This window comes from Salvelinus namaycush, unplaced genomic scaffold (assembly GCF_016432855.1).
Source record: "Salvelinus namaycush isolate Seneca unplaced genomic scaffold, SaNama_1.0 Scaffold39, whole genome shotgun sequence".
NCBI classification, from domain to species: Eukaryota; Metazoa; Chordata; class Actinopteri; order Salmoniformes; family Salmonidae; genus Salvelinus; species Salvelinus namaycush.
In genome coordinates this window covers 516,399-533,691 of record NW_024060896.1, presented here as the reverse complement: position 1 = coordinate 533,691, position 17,293 = coordinate 516,399, and the positions used below count along the sequence as shown (strand labels likewise).

Genomic DNA, 17,293 nt, shown 5'->3' with positions numbered 1-17,293 from the left:
GAGCAATGTCGGAGCGGCATAGACTAAAATACAGTAGAATAGAATACAGTATGTAGACATGAGATGAGTAATGCAAAATATGTAAACATTATTAAAGTGTTTTTCAGTCTCTCGGTCCCAGCTTTGATACACCTATACTGACCTCACCTTCTGGATGATAGCGGGGTGAACAGGCAGTGACTCGGGTGTTTGTTGTCCTTGATCTTTTTGGCCTTCCTGTGACATCGGGTGCTGTTGGTGTCCTGTAGGGCAAGTAGTTTGACCCCGTGATGAGTTGGGCAGGCCGCACCACCCTCTGGAGAGCCCTGCGGTTGCGGGCGGGGAAGTTTCCATACCAGGCGGTGATACAGCCCGACAGGATGCTCTCAATTGTGCATCTGTAAAAGTTTGCGAGGGTTTTATGTGCCAAGCAAAATTTCCTCAGCCTCCTGAGGTTGAATAGGCTCTGTTGCACCTTCTCCAATTTTTTATTTTAATTTAACCTTTATTTAACTAGGCAAGTCAGTAAAGAACAAATTCTTATTTACAATGACGGCCTACCCCGGGCCAATTGTGCGCCGCCCTATGGGACTCCCAATCACGGCCGGTTGTGATACAGCCTGGAATCGAACCAGGGTCTGTAGTGATGCCTCTTTCACTGAGATGCAGTGCCTTAGACCGCTGCGCTACTCGGGAGAGGACCATTTGTTTGTCAGTGACGTCTACACCGAGGAACTTGAAGCTTTCCACCTTCTCCACTGCGGTCCCGTCGATGTGGCATAGCTGTTTCCTGAAGTCCACGTTGACGTTGAGTGAGAGGTTATTTTTCTGGCACCACACTCCCAGGACCCTCACCTCCTACTTGAGGAAGGTCTGATGCATTTTAGGTAAAGATGGAAGTAACTGTGCTTTCGCTGTATTCAGTGAATACAGAATATTCACACGACTGATTTTAACATCACCCATTTCGCCCTCATTCTATGCTACAACAATTACCTCACGAGTGTGACCTGGTGTTGTATTCTAGAAAGCAGGATTATTAAAAGGGATACCTCGAGATTTTGGCAATGAAGCCCTTTATTTACTTCCCCAGTCAGATTAACTCGTGGATACCATTTTTATGTCTCCAGTATGAAGGAAGCATGCTAGCTGTTCCCATAGACTTCCATTCAATGCGCTAACGCTAGTTAGCAACTTCCTTTTTATTTATTTTTATTGCACTATTGGTTAGAGCCTGTAAGTTAGCATTTCACTGTAAGGTCTACACCTGTTGTATTCGGCGCACGTGCAAAATAAAATTTGATTTCAAACTGCACAGACATAAAAATTATATCCACGAATTCATTGGACTCTGGGGAAGTAGGTAAAAAGGCTTCATTGCCAAAATATTTAAGTATCCCTTTAAGTTAGCCACAACTTGTTGTCAAGTCAATTATTTTAAGTCCACATTTCTCTAAAAGATTAAATCATTTCAAGCAATTTTGGACAGTCAGCTGGCAAAGTCATTGATCCTGCTTTCTGGAACAGGTGCTTGTGAAGTTATTTCACCAGACTGTGTAACCAAGTAATTAAAACACTTTTATTTCAAATTCTTTACAGAAGTATCACAACAGCTAGTTAACCATAGACTAAAAACATGGGATCATCAACTTTCATTGAAACATGTACAAGTGTCTAGTTACTTTATGCAACAACAAAAAAATAGCTGTGGAGGTACAAAATATAACGTGACGCAACGTGAATAAATGGGCATTATTAATACACCTAAACAATACTAGTTGTAATATAGCCAATTTATCAACAGAAATAACAACCTGTAAAACAAAATGGATTTCACGAAAACCAGGATTTTATGTCAAGTGCAACGAGGAAGAACTTGAGGTGAAGAGCACTTAATCAGTTTCTCTCATGATATAACAGTACCTGCAAACAGCATGTATGTAACATGAAAGACAAATGTTCTGACACATTTTTGGCGGGAAATTCTTGATTGGAGACTAAAATTTTATGAATCTTTCTGATGAATTTGTCCATTATAGATCAGTGGGAAAAGTTTTTTTTTATACAAATAAACCCCCCCCCCCCCCCCCCCAAAAAAAACAACCAGTGTGGTCGGAAAAGCTTTACAAAATGAAAAGGAACTTGACAGGAAATATAAATATACAGAATAAATGCATTTCTCACTTAAAAAACAACAATACTGCATGATTCAGTTGGTGGAGATACAGTACAATCCTTTTAAAAGTTAGCATTTAGACCCCCCACCCCCCCAAAAATGGCAAAAAAAATAACTAAAACATAAAAATAGTGAAAAAGACATTTCCAAATGGCACCATATCCCTATATAGTGCACTACTTTTGACCAGAACCCTAGGGTCCCTTACGGCTCTGGTCAAAAGTAGGGCGCTGTATAGGAACTAGTGCCATTTGGACCTCGGCCAGTGTTCTAAACGAGGTGGAATCTTGGTCCGGCTGTAGCGACGATGTCACTGTAAGGCTCGGTCTGGTTGAGCTCGATAGCCTGCTGTTTCTTCAGAACCAGGAAACTGTAGAACTTGGCGGCCGCCTGCTTCTTGTTGTTCTCTCGGCACAGCTCCAACAAGCTGACCTGCTCGGCTCCCGTCTTGGCCATGACTCGCTGAGGAGAGAACGGAGAGAGAGACAGTCATCTTACTGGTCAATGGTCTGTTCAACTAGATGACAGACCGACCCTGGAGAAACGGGGGTCGTCCAACTAGATGACAGACCGACCCTGGAGAAACGGGGGTCGTCCAACTAGATGACAGACCGACCCTGGAGAAACGGGGGTCGTCCAACTAGATGACAGACCGACCCTGGAGAAACGGGGGTCGTCCAACTAGATGACAGACCGACCCTGGAGAAACGGGGGTCGTCCAACTAGATGACAGACCGACCCTGGAGAAACGGGGGTCGTCCAACTAGATGACAGACCGACCCTGGAGAAACGGGGGTCGTCCAACTAGATGACAGACCGACCCTGGAGAAACGGGGGTCGTCCAACTAGATGACAGACCGACCCTGGAGAAACGGGGGTCGTCCAACTAGATGACAGACCGACCCTGGAGAAACGGGGGTCGTCCAACTAGATGACAGACCGACCCTGGAGAAACGGGGGGTCGTCCAACTAGATGACAGACCGACCCTGGAGAAACGGGGGGGTCGTCCAACTAGATGACAGACCGACCCTGGAGAAACGGGGGTCGTTCAACTAGAAAAACAGACCGACCCTGGAGAAACGGGGTCGTCCAACTAGAAAAACAGACCGACCCTGGAGAAACGGGGTCGTCCAACTAGAAAAACAGACCGACCCTGGAGAAACGGGGGTCGTCCAACTAGATGACAGACCGACCCTGGAGAAACGGGGGTCGTCCAACTAGATGACAGACCGACCCTGGAGAAACGGGGTCGTCCAACTAGAAAAACAGACCGACCCTGGAGAAACGGGGTCGTCCAACTAGAAAAACAGACCGACCCTGGAGAAACGGGGTCGTCCAACTAGAAAAACAGACCGACCCTGGAGAAACGGGGTCGTCCAACTAGAAAAACAGACCGACCCTGGAGAAACGGGGTCGTCCAACTAGAAAACAGATGGACCCTGGAGAAACGGGGGTCGTCCAACTAGAAAACAGACCGACCCTGGAGAAACGGGGTCGTCCAACTAGAAAAACAGACGGACCCTGGAGAAACGGGGGTCGTCCAACTAGAAAAACAGACGGACCCTGGAGAAACGGGGGTCGTCCAACTAGAAAAACAGACGGACCCTGGAGAAACGGGGGTCGTCCAACTAGAAAAACAGACCGACCCTGGAGAAATGGGGGTCGTCCAACTAGAAAAACAGACCGACCCTGGAGAAATGGGGGTCGTCCAACTAGAAAAACAGACCGACCCTGGAGAAACGGGGTCGTCCAACTAGAAAAACAGACCGACCCTGGAGAAACGGGGTCGTCCAACTAGAAAAACAGACCGACCCTGGAGAAACGGGGGTCGTCCAACTAGAAAAACAGACCGACCCTGGAGAAACGGGGGTCGTCCAACTAGAAAAACAGACCGACCCTGGAGAAACGGGGTCGTCCAACTAGAAAACAGACCGACCCTGGAGAAACGGGGTCGCCCAACTAAGAGATCATGGAATGACTGCTGAGATATGAAGTCAGTCAGTCGCCTCCAGACAACCAGATGAGCCCGAAAAGCTTATCAGAATATGGCCCCGTTTTCCATTATAGCAATTTTCCACATGGAAATGTAATATTCTGTACCTCTAATTTCAAACACAACATTAGCTTAGTTTGTTTACCTGAAGAAGTGAAAAACACCATGTTTGTTTACCTGAAGAAGTGAGTAACACCATGTTTGTTTACCTGAAGAAGTGAATAACACCATGTTTGTTTACCTGAAGAAGTGAATAACACCATGTTTGTTTACCTGAAGAAGTGAATAACACCATGTTTGTTTACCTGAAGAAGTGAGTAACACCATGTTTGTTTACCTGAAGAAGTGAATAACAAGATGTGTGTTTACCTGAAGAAGTGAATAACACCATGTGTGTTTACCTGAAGAAGTGAGTAACACCATGTTTGTTTACCTGAAGAAGTGAAAAACACCATGTTTGTTTACCTGAAGAAGTGAATAACACCATGTTTGTTTACCTGAAGAAGTGAGTAACACCATGTTTGTTTACCTGAAGAAGTGAATAACAAGATGTGTGTTTACCTGAAGAAGTGAATAACAAGATGTGTGTTTACCTGAAGAAGTGAGTAACACCATGTTTGTTTACTTGAAGAAGTGAATAACAAGATGTGTGTTTACCTGAAGAAGTGAGTAACACCATGTTTGTTTACCTGAAGAAGTGAGTAACACCATGTTTGTTTACCTGAAGAAGTGAATAACAAGATGTGTGTTTACCTGAAGGCCATGCAGCATCTGCTGGGTCCTCTTGTTCCATCTCTTCTCCTCCTGGTCCTGGGTTGGATCACCCTCCTCCTCCTGCAAACAGAAACACACTCTGAAAACATGCAGGACCTCAAGGTGACTGGACACAGTCCATCAATCTCCAAAGGTATCATAGATGTAGTACCCACAAATGTTACTTTTCCATCGGTCCAATACGCAGGCAAGTTGAGGTCAAATTGTTTGTGTGTTTATCAAGCTACGGTTCACGTTAACCCCAAGTGTGACTACATAAAACATTCTTTACATATCTTCTGAACTTAATTTCTAATCAGTTACATCATTATTAACGCCTCCCCACCCCCCCCCAGTCTCTACCCTCCTCCCCACCCCCCCAGTCTCTACCCTCCTCCCCACCCCCCCAGTCTCTACCCTCCCCACCCTCCGTCTCTACCCTCCTCCCCCAGTCTCTACCCTCCTCCCCCAGTCTCTACCCTCCTCCCCCAGTCTCTACCCTCCTCCCCCAGTCTCTACCCTCCTCCCCCAGTCTCTACCCTCCTCCCCCAACCACCCCAGTCTCTACCCTCCTCCCCACCCCCCCAGTCTCTACCTTCCTCCCCACCCCTCCCAGTCTCTACCCTCCTCCCCAGTCTCTACCCTCCTCCCCACCTCCTCCAGTCTCTACCCACCTCCTCCAGTCTCTACCCTCCTCCCCACCCCCCCAGTCTCTACCCTCCTCCCCACCCCCCCAGTCTCTACCCTCCCCACCCTCCGTCTCTACCCTCCTCCCCCAGTCTCTACCCTCCTCCCCCAGTCTCTACCCTCCTCCCCCAGTCTCTACCCTCCTCCCCCAGTCTCTACCCTCCTCCCCCAGTCTCTACCCTCCTCCCCCAACCACCCCAGTCTCTACCCTCCTCCCCACCCCCCCAGTCTCTACCTTCCTCCCCACCCCTCCCAGTCTCTACCCTCCTCCCCAGTCTCTACCCTCCTCCCCACCTCCTCCAGTCTCTACCCACCTCCTCCAGTCTCTACCCTCCTCCCCACCTCCTCCAGTCTCTACCCTCCTCCCCACCCCCCCAGTCTCTACCCTCCTCCCCCCCAGTCTCTACCCTCCTCCCCCCCAGTCTCTTCTCTCCTCCCCACCCCCCCAGTCTCTACCCTCCCCACCCTCCGTCTCTACCCTCCTCCCCCAGTCTCTACCCTCCTCCCCCAGTCTCTACCCTCCTCCCCCAGTCTCTACCCTCCTCCCCCAGTCTCTACCCTCCTCCCCCAGTCTCTACCCTCCTCCCCCAGTCTCTACCCTCCTCCCCCAACCACCCCAGTCTCTACCCTCCTCCCCACCCCCCCAGTCTCTACCTTCCTCCCCACCCCTCCCAGTCTCTACCCTCCTCCCCAGTCTCTACCCTCCTCCCCACCTCCTCCAGTCTCTACCCACCTCCTCCAGTCTCTACCCTCCTCCCCACCTCCTCCAGTCTCTACCCTCCTCCCCACCCCCCCAGTCTCTACCCTCCTCCCCCCCAGTCTCTACCCTCCTCCCCCCCAGTCTCTTCTCCCCCCCCCCCCCCCAGTCTCTACCCCCCCCTATAAACCCTCTCCGATGATAACTTGACATCACTCACATCCTCATCACTGTCATCCTTCTTCTCCTTGTCCAGCAGGTCCAGTTCAGGTACCAGCTGTGTGAGGTTGAGACTCTCCTCTGGGGGCAGGTCTACCTGGGCCACGGAGAGGACCGACTGATCAGCCTGAGCTAACGAGAGGACTGAGAGATCAGCCTGAGGCTCCTGGGCTCCCATCTAAAATGGACGAGACAGGAAGTGAGGGGTTGGATACACATAGAGGTAAGACAAAACAGGAACCATTTCATTACTGGTTGTTGAATACATTTATATACGCCTTGCTGTTATTATTGGGGGGGTTTTACGCACATCGTTTAACATGTTAGTAAATTCTCTGATTCAGAGACTTAAAACTAGGTGCAGAAGACTACAGAAGGTAAGACAACTAGTCACAGGAGACAGAAGGTAAGACAACTAGTCACAGGAGACAGAAGGTAAGACAACTAGTCACAGGAGACGGAGACTTGACTAGGTGCATCTGACTACAGAAGGTAAGACAACTAGTCACAGGAGATGGACAAAACATGAATGATTCCATTGCTGCTTGTTCCATGTTGGGGGGGACAAGGCTGATATCCCAATCAACTGTAACAGCAGTTGGTTAAAAGGCTGATATCCCAATCAACTGTAACAGCAGTGGGTTAAAAGGCTGATATCCCAATCAACTGTAACAGCAGTGGGTTAAAAGGCTGATATCCCAATCAACTGTAACAGCAGTGGGTTAAAAGGCTGATATCCCAATCAACCGTAACAGCAGTGGGTTAAAAGGCTGATATCCCAATCAACTGTAACAGCAGTGAGGAAAAAGGCTGATATCCCAATCAACTGTAACAGCAGTGGGTTAAAAGGCTGATATCCCAATCAACTGTAACAGCAGTGGGTTAAAAGGCTGATATCCCAATCAACCGTAACAGCAGTGGGTTAAAAGGCTGATATCCCAATCAACTGTAACAGCAGTGGGTTAAAAGGCTGATATCCCAATCAACTGTAACAGCAGTGGGGGAAATGGCTGATATCCCAATCAACCGTAACAGCAGTGGGTTAAAAGGCTGATATCCCAATCAACTGTAACAGCAGTGGGTTAAAAGGCTGATATCCCAATCAACTAACAGCAGTGGGTTAAAAGGCAGATATCCCAATCAACTGTAACAGCAGTGGGTTAAAAGGCTGATATCCCAATCAACTGTAACAGCAGTGGGTTAACAGGCTGATATCCCAATCAACTGTAACAGCAGTGGGTTAAAAGGCTGATATCCCAATCAACTGTAACAGCAGTGGGTTAAAAGGCTGATATCCCAATCAACTGTAACAGCAGTGGGTTAAAAGGCTGACATCCCAATCAACTGTAACAGCAGTGGGTTAAAAGGCTGACATCCCAATCAACTGTAACAGCAGTGGGGGAAAAGGCCGATATCCCAATCAACCGTAACAGCAGTGGGTTAAAAGGCTGATATCCCAATCAACCGTAACAGCAGTGGGTTAACAGGCTGATATCCCAATCAACTGTAACAGCAGTGGGTTAACAGGCTGATATCCCAATCAACTGTAACAGCAGTGGGTTAAAAGGCTGATATCCCAATCAACCGTAACAGCAGTGGGTTAACAGGCTGATATCCCAATCAACTGTAACAGCAGTGGGGGAAAAGGCTGATATCCCAATCAACCGTAACAGCAGTGGGTTAAAAGGCTGATATCCCAATCAACTGTAACAGCAGTGGGTTAAAAGGCTGATATCCCAATCAACTGTAACAGCAGTGGGGGAAAAGGCTGATATCCCAATCAACTGTAACAGCAGTGGGTTAAAAGGCTGATATCCCAATCAACTAACAGCAGTGGGTTAAAAGGCTGATATCCCAATCAACCGTAACAGCAGTGGGTTAAAAGGCTGATATCCCAATCAACTGTAACAGCAGTGGGGGAAATGGCTGATATCCCAATCAACCGTAACAGCAGTGGGTTAAAAGGCTGATATCCCAATCAACCGTAACAGCAGTGGGTTAAAAGGCAGATATCCCAATCAACTGTAACAGCAGTGGGTTAAAAGGCTGATATCCCAGTCTCCTGAATGAAGGCAGCAGTGGGGGAAAAGGCTGATATCCCAGTCTCCTGAATGAAGGCAGCAGTGGGGGAAAAGGCTGATATCCCAGTCTCCTGAATGAAGGCAGCAGTGGGGGAAAAGGCTGATATCCCAGTCTCCTGAATGAAGGCAGCAGTGGGGGAAAAGGCTGATATCCCAGTCTCCTGAATGAAGGCAGCAGTGGGGGAAAAGGCTGATATCCCAGTCTCCTGAATGAAAGCAGCAGTGGGGGAAAAGGCTGATATCCCAGTCTCCTGAATGAAGGCAGCAGTGGGGGAAAAGGCTGATATCCCAGTCTCCTGAATGAAGGCAGCAGTGGGGGAAAAGGCTGATATCCCAGTCTCCTGAATGAAGGCAGCAGTGGGGGAAAAGGCTGATATCCCAGTCTCCTGAATGAAGGCAGCAGTGGGGGAAAAGGCTGATATCCCAGTCTCCTGAATGAAGGCAGCAGTGGGGGAAAAGGCTGATATCCCAGTCTCCTGAATGAAGGCAGCAGTGGGGGAAAAGGCTGATATCCCAGTCTCCTGAATGAAGGCAGCAGTGGGGGAAAAGGCTGATATCCCAGTCTCCTGAATGAAGGCAGCAGTGGGGGAAAAGGCTGATATCCCAGTCTCCTGAATGAAGGCAGCAGTGGGGGAAAAGGCTGATATCCCAGTCTCCTGAATGAAGGCAGCAGTACTCACAGGCAGGCCAGCCTCCTTGTCGTGGGCCTTGTGTTTGAGTCCGTGTGGGGTGGACGGTGGTGGCATGACAGACTCATCCAGGGTGGTCCGACTACCCTCCATGGCTGAGGCCTGGAGCATGCTGGGTTCCTCCATGATGGTCTGGTCTGAGGAGAGAGAGAGACACAGGGTTGGTTTGATAAGAGGAACAACCATATGTCCATGATGGTCTGGTCTGAGGAGAGAGACACAGGGTTGGTTTGATAAGAGGAACAACCAGATGTCCATGATGGTCTGGTCTGAGGAGAGAGAGACACAGGGTTGGTTTGATAAGAGGAACAACCAGATGTCCATGATGGTCTGGTCTGAGGAGAGAGACACAGGGTTGGTTTGATAAGAGAGGAACAACCAGATGTCCATGATGGTCTGGTCTGAGGAGAGAGAGACACAGGGTTGGTTTGATAAGAGGAACAACCAGATGTCCATGATGGTCTGGTCTGAGGAGAGAGAGACACAGGGTTGGTTTGATAAGAGAGGAACAACCAGATGTCCATGATGGTCTGGTCTGAGGAGAGAGAGACACAGGGTTGGTTTGATAAGAGGAACAACCAGATGTCCATGATGGTCTGGTCTGAGGAGAGAGAGACAGGGTTGGTTTGATAACAGAGGAACAACCAGATGTCCATGATGGTCTGGTCTGAGGAGAGAGAGACACAGGGTTGGTTTGATAACAGAGGAACAACCAGATGTCCATGATGGTCTGGTCTGAGGAGAGAGAGACACAGGGTTGGTTTGATAAGAGAGGAACAACCAGATGTCCATGATGGTCTGGTCTGAGGAGAGAGAGAGACAGGGTTGGTTTGATAACAGAGGAACAACCAGATGTCCATGATGGTCTGGTCTGAGGAGAGAGAGACACAGGGTTGGTTTGATAAGAGAGGAACAACCAGATGTCCATGATGGTCTGGTCTGAGGAGAGAGAGAGACAGGGTTGGTTTGATAACAGAGGAACAACCAGATGTCCATGATGGTCTGGTCTGAGGAGAGAGAGACACAGGGTTGGTTTGATAACAGAGGAACAACCAGATGTCCATGATGGTCTGGTCTGAGGAGAGAGAGACACAGGGTTGGTTTGATAAGAGGAACAACCATATGTCCATGATGGTCTGGTCTGAGGAGAGAGACAGGGAGACAGCCTTCTCTGGTGTTAATATATGAAGGGTGAGAGGCTGAAGGTAACTTACCGATAACGTCCCTGCCAGACAGAGCCTCCTCTCTGGGGTTAGTATGAGGGGTGAGAGGCTGAAGGTAACTTACCGATAACGTCCCTGCCAGACAGAGCCTCCTCTCTGGGCACCTCGGGGTTCTCCAGGTCCTTGAGGAACTCATCCAGACTATCAGCCTCTCCTCCCTTCCTCCTCTTCCTCATCTCGTCCGGCACCAGGGGAGTCAGGCAGCGCGTGAACATCTGATAACACAGGACATGTTTCAGTTAAAACCAACTTCAGTCGTCCCAGACGGACAGTTAATGACACCTCCGACGTGTACATCACCTCCAGACTATTTTATATTTTATTTATTGTACCTTTATTTATCTAGGCAAGTCAATTAGGAACAAATTCTTATTTTCAATGACGGCCTACCGGGGAACAGTGGGTTTAACTGCCTTGTTCAGGGGCAGAACGACAGATTTGTACCTTGTCAGCTCAGGGGATTTGATCTTGCGTTCAAGTCCAACGCTCTAACCACTAGGCTACCCTGCCGCTCATTTTACTAAAGACTAAAGCTGATTCAGAAGTCTAGACTCATCTATACCTCGTGAGATACAGCTGAAAGGTAAATGGTTTCATGCATCTTACTCAGTAACTGCAACTTCAAAAGGCCATTGTTCTGTGTGTGTGTGTTCACGTCTCTGTGTGTGTGTGTGTGTGTGTTCACGTCTCTGTGTGTGTGTGTGTGTGTTCACGTGTGTGTGTGTGTGTTCACGTGTGTGTGTGTGTGTGTTCACGTGTGTGTGTGTGTGTGTTCACGTCTCTGTGTGTGTGTGTGTGTGTGTTCACGTCTCTGTGTGTGTGTGTGTGTGTGTTCACGTGTGTGTGTGTGTGTGTGTGTTCACGTGTGTGTGTGTGTGTTCACGTCTCTGTGTGTGTGTGTGTGTGTGTGTTCACGTCTCTGTGTGTGTGTGTGTGTGTTCACGTCTCTGTGTGTGTGTGTGTGTGTGTTCACGTCTCTGTGTGTGTGTGTGTGTGTGTGTGTTCACGTCTCTGTGTGTGTGTGTGTGTGTGTGTTCACGTCTCTGTGTGTGTGTGTGTGTGTGTTCACGTCTCTGTGTGTGTGTGTGTGTGTGTGTTCACGTCTCTGTGTGTGTGTGTGTGTGTGTGTTCACGTCTCTGTGTGTGTGTGTGTGTGTGTGTTCACGTCTCTGTGTGTGTGTGTGTGTGTGTGTTCACGTCTCTGTGTGTGTGTGTGTGTGTGTTCACGTCTCTGTGTGTGTGTGTGTGTGTGTTCACGTCTCTGTGTGTGTGTGTGTGTGTTCACGTCTCTGTGTGTGTGTGTGTGTGTGTGTTCACGTCTCTGTGTGTGTGTGTGTGTGTGTGTGTTCACGTCTCTGTGTGTGTGTGTGTGTTCACGTCCCTGTGTGTGTGTGTGTGTTCACGTCTCTGTGTGTGTGTGTGTGTTCACGTCTCTGTGTGTGTGTGTGTGTGTTCACGTGTGTGTGTGTGTGTTCACGTGTGTGTGTGTGTGTGTTCACGTCTCTGTGTGTGTGTGTTCACGTCTCTGTGTGTGTGTGTGTGTGTGTTCACGTCTCTGTGTGTGTGTGTGTGTGTGTTCACGTGTGTGTGTGTGTGTGTGTGTTCACGTGTGTGTGTGTGTGTTCACGTCTCTGTGTGTGTGTGTGTGTGTGTGTTCACGTCTCTGTGTGTGTGTGTGTGTGTTCACGTCTCTGTGTGTGTGTGTGTGTGTTCACGTCTCTGTGTGTGTGTGTGTGTGTGTTCACGTCTCTGTGTGTGTGTGTGTGTGTGTGTGTTCACGTCTCTGTGTGTGTGTGTGTGTGTGTGTGTGTTCACGTCTCTGTGTGTGTGTGTGTGTGTGTTCACGTCTCTGTGTGTGTGTGTGTGTGTGTGTTCACGTCTCTGTGTGTGTGTGTGTGTGTGTGTGTTCACGTCTCTGTGTGTGTGTGTGTGTGTGTGTTCACGTCTCTGTGTGTGTGTGTGTGTGTGTTCACGTCTCTGTGTGTGTGTGTGTGTGTTCACGTCTCTGTGTGTGTGTGTGTGTGTTCACGTCTCTGTGTGTGTGTGTGTGTGTTCACGTCTCTGTGTGTGTGTGTGTGTGTGTTCACGTCTCTGTGTGTGTGTGTGTGTGTGTGTGTTCACGTCTCTGTGTGTGTGTGTGTGTTCACGTCTCTGTGTGTGTGTGTGTGTTCACGTCTCTGTGTGTGTGTGTGTGTGTTCACGTGTGTGTGTGTGTGTGTTCACGTGTGTGTGTGTGTGTGTTCACGTGTGTGTGTGTGTGTGTGTTCACGTCTCTGTGTGTGTGTGTGTGTGTGTTCACGTCTCTGTGTGTGTGTGTGTGTGTGTTCACGTGTGTGTGTGTGTGTGTGTGTTCACGGTGTGTGTGTGTGTGTTCACGTCTCTGTGTGTGTGTGTGTGTGTGTGTTCACGTCTCTGTGTGTGTGTGTGTGTGTGTGTTCACGTCTCTGTGTGTGTGTGTGTGTGTTCACGTCTCTGTGTGTGTGTGTGTGTGTGTTCACGTCTCTGTGTGTGTGTGTGTGTGTGTGTTCACGTCTCTGTGTGTGTGTGTGTGTGTGTGTTCACGTCTCTGTGTGTGTGTGTGTGTGTGTGTTCACGTCTCTGTGTGTGTGTGTGTGTGTGTGTTCACGTCTCTGTGTGTGTGTGTGTGTGTGTGTTCACGTCTCTGTGTGTGTGTGTGTGTGTGTGTTCACGTCTCTGTGTGTGTGTGTGTGTGTGTGTTCACGTCTCTGTGTGTGTGTGTGTGTGTGTTCACGTCTCTGTGTGTGTGTGTGTGTGTGTTCACGTCTCTGTGTGTGTGTGTGTGTGTGTTCACGTCTGTGTGTGTGTGTGTGTGTGTGTGTTCACGTCTCTGTGTGTGTGTGTGTGTGTGTGTTCACGTCTCTGTGTGTGTGTGTGTGTTCACGTCTCTGTGTGTGTGTGTGTGTTCACGTCTCTGTGTGTGTGTGTGTGTTCACGTCTCTGTGTGTGTGTGTGTGTTCACGTCTCTGTGTGTGTGTGTGTGTTCACGTCTCTGTGTGTGTGTGTGTGTTCACGTCTCTGTGTGTGTGTGTGTGTTCACGTCTCTGTGTGTGTGTGTGTGTTCACGTCTCTGTGTGTGTGTGTGTGTTCACGTCTCTGTGTGTGTGTGTGTGTTCACGTCTCTGTGTGTGTGTGTGTGTTCACGTCTCTGTGTGTGTGTGTGTGTTCACGTCTCTGTGTGTGTGTGTGTGTTCACGTCTCTGTGTGTGTGTGTGTGTTCACGTGTGTGTGTGTGTGTGTGTGTTCACGTCTCTGTGTGTGTGTGTGTGTTCACGTCTCTGTGTGTGTGTGTTCACGTCTCTGTGTGTGTGTGTGTTCACGTCTCTGTGTGTGTGTGTGTTCACGTCTCTGTGTGTGTGTGTGTTCACGTCTCTGTGTGTGTGTGTGTTCACGTCTCTGTGTGTGTGTGTTCACGTCTCTGTGTGTGTGTGTGTTCACGTCTCTGTGTGTGTGTGTGTTCACGTCTCTGTGTGTGTGTGTGTTCACGTCTCTGTGTGTGTGTGTGTTCACGTCTCTGTGTGTGTGTGTGTTCACGTCTCTGTGTGTGTGTGTGTTCACGTCTCTGTGTGTGTGTTCACGTCTCTGTGTGTGTGTTCTGACCTCCTTCCCGTCTCTTACCTTCAACAGTTTGCTGTTCCAGAGCGGCTGTGCGGGGAGAGAGAAAAGTTTCTCCACTCCTCCCGTCTCTTTCCACATCATCAGCTTCTTGGTGGGAGGGGCCAGGTCCAACGTGGTTACGATGTCCGAGTAGTCGCTGAGCTGGGCGCGGATCGACTTACTGTCCAGCTCCTTCAGGTTGTCAACAATCAGCTTCCTCTTCCTCTTCGCCTTGGTCTCTTTCACTAGACAGACAGAAGTGTGGATGTCATTCTCTTTCACTAGACAGACAGAAGTGTGGATGTCATTCTCCTTCACTAGACAGACAGAAGTGTGGATGTCATTCTCCTTCACTAGACAGACAGAAGTGTGGATGTCATTCTCTTTCACTAGACACAAGTGTGGATGTCATTCTCCTTCACTAGACAGACAGAAGTGTGGATGTCATTCTCTTTCACTAGACAGAAGTGTGGATGTCATTCTCCTTCACTAGACAGACAGAAGTGTGGATGTCATTCTCCTTCACTAGACAGACAGAAGTGTGGATGTCATTCTCCTTCACTAGACAGACAGAAGTGTGGATGTCATTCTCTTTCACTAGACACAAGTGTGGATGTCATTCTCGTTCACTAGACAGACAGAAGCGTGGATGTCATTCTCGTTCACTAGACAGACAGAAGTGTGGATGTCATTCTCTTTCACTAGACAGACAGAAGTGTGGATGTCATTCTCTTTCACTAGACAGACAGAAGTGTGGATGTCATTCTCTTTCACTAGACAGACAGAAGTGTGGATGTCATTCTCTTTCACTAGACAGACAGAAGTGTGGATGTCATTCTCGTTCACTAGACAGACAGAAGTGTGGATGTCAATTCTCGTTCACTAGACAGACAGATGTGTGGATGTCAATTCTCGTTCACTAGACAGACAGAAGTGTGGATGTCATTCTCGTTCACTAGACAGAAGTGTGGATGTCATTCTCTTTCACTAGACAGACAGAAGTGTGGATGTCATTCTCCTTCACTAGACAGAAGTGTGGATGTCATTCTCCTTCACTAGACAGAAGTGTGGATGTCATTCTCGTTCACTAGACAGACAGAAGTGTGGATGTCATTCTCGTTCACTAGACAGACAGAAGTGTGGATGTCATTCTCCTTCACTAGACAGAAGTGTGGATGTCATTCTCGTTCACTAGACAGAAGTGTGGATGTCATTCTCGTTCACTAGACAGACAGAAGTGTGGATGTCATTCTCTTTCACTAGACAGACAGAAGTGTGGATGTCATTCTCTTTCACTAGACAGACAGAAGTGTGGATGTCATTCTCTTTCACTAGACAGACAGAAGTGTGGATGTCATTCTCCTTCACTAGACAGACGTGTGGATGTCATTCTCCTTCACTAGACAGAAGTGTGGATGTCATTCTCATTCACTAGACAGACAGAAGTGTGGATGTCATTCTCGTTCACTAGACAGGCAGAAGTGTGGATGTCATTCTCGTTCACTAGACAGACAGAAGTGTGGATGTCATTCTCCTTCACTAGACAGAAGTGTGGATGTCATTCTCGTTCACTAGACAGAAGTGTGGATGTCATTCTCGTTCACTAGACAGACAGAAGTGTGGATGTCATTCTCTTTCACTAGACAGACAGAAGTGTGGATGTCATTCTCTTTCACTAGACAGACAGAAGTGTGGATGTCAATTCTCGTTCACTAGACAGACAGAAGTGTGGATGTCATTCTCCTTCACTAGACAGAAGTGTGGATGTCATTCTCCTTCACTAGACAGAAGTGTGGATGTCATTCTCGTTCACTAGACAGACAGAAGTGTGGATGTCATTCTCGTTCACTAGACAGACAGAAGTGTGGATGTCATTCTCTTTCACTAGACAGACAGAAGTGTGGATGTCATTCTCTTTCACTAGACAGACAGAAGTGTGGATGTCATTCTCTTTCACTAGACAGACAGAAGTGTGGATGTCATTCTCTTTCACTAGACAGACAGAAGTGTGGATGTCAATTCTCGTTCACTAGACAGACAGAAGTGTGGATGTCATTCTCCTTCACTAGACAGACAGAAGTGTGGATGTCATTCTCGTTCACTAGACAGAAGTGTGGATGTCATTCTCCTTCACTAGACAGACAGAAGTGTGGATGTCATTCTCGCTCACTAGACAGGCAGAAGTGTGGATGTCATTCTCTTTCACTAGACAGACGTGTGGATGTCATTCTCCTTCACTAGACAGAAGTGTGGATGTCATTCTCGTTCACTAGACAGAAGTGTGGATGTCATTCTCGTTCACTAGACAGACAGAAGTGTGGATGTCATTCTCTTTCACTAGACAGACAGAAGTGTGGATGTCATTCTCTTTCACTAGACAGACAGAAGTGTGGATGTCAATTCTCGTTCACTAGACAGACAGAAGTGTGGATGTCATTCTCCTTCACTAGACAGAAGTGTGGATGTCATTTTCCTTCACTAGACAGAAGTGTGGATGTCATTCTCGTTCACTAGACAGAAGTGTGGATGTCATTCTCGTTCACTAGACAGACAGAAGTGTGGATGTCATTCTCGTTCACTAGACAGGCAGAAGTGTGGATGTCATTCTCGTTCACTAGACAGACAGAAGTGTGGATGTCATTCTCTTTCACTAGACAGACGTGTGGATGTCATTCTCCTTCACTAGACAGAAGTGTGGATGTCATTCTCGTTCACTAGACAGAAGTGTGGATGTCATTCTCCTTCACTAGACAGAAGTGTGGATGTCATTCTCGTTCACTAGACAGACAGAAGTGTGGATGTCATTCTCGTTCACTAGACAGACAGAAGTGTGGATGTCATTCTCGTTCACTAGACAGAAGTGTGGATGTCATTCTCGTTCACTAGACAGAAGTGTGGATGTCATTCTCTTTCACTAGACAGAAGTGTGGATGTCATTCTCCTTCACTAGACAGACAGAAGTGTGGATGCCATTCTCGTTCACTAGACAGAAGTGTGGATGTCATTCTCCTTCACTAGACCTGTATCGATAACGGAAATGTATACCTGCACCCTGCTGGAGACATCACCTTATTTACTCTGCTAACGTTTCAGTTATCACACTTCTCCGTCTGTGGTGAAAGAAACCACATGTTAAAGAAATTGTGATTATTGGTCATTGGTGGGAAAATGACTCCACAC

At 48.1% G+C, this 17,293-nt stretch overlaps 1 protein-coding gene across 2 annotated transcripts in view; it reads right to left on the bottom strand.

Annotated features, from left to right (window-relative positions):
• Positions 1-1,536: 1,536 nt before the first annotated feature.
• The window catches only part of LOC120040884 (double-strand-break repair protein rad21 homolog A-like), a 56,945-nt gene continuing 41,188 nt past the window's right edge, over positions 1,537-17,293 (bottom strand). For both annotated transcript variants that reach the window (XM_038985872.1, XM_038985873.1), the window contains exons 9-14: positions 14,135-14,358; positions 10,563-10,713; positions 9,267-9,412; positions 6,507-6,683; positions 4,903-4,983; positions 1,537-2,617 (exon numbers count right to left, since the gene is read on the bottom strand). In XM_038985872.1, the coding sequence (XP_038841800.1) occupies positions 2,426-2,617; positions 4,903-4,983; positions 6,507-6,683; positions 9,267-9,412; positions 10,563-10,713; positions 14,135-14,358 (971 nt within the window). In that variant the 3' untranslated portion in view covers positions 1,537-2,425. The remainder of the gene's footprint in view (positions 2,618-4,902; positions 4,984-6,506; positions 6,684-9,266; positions 9,413-10,562; positions 10,714-14,134; positions 14,359-17,293) is intronic.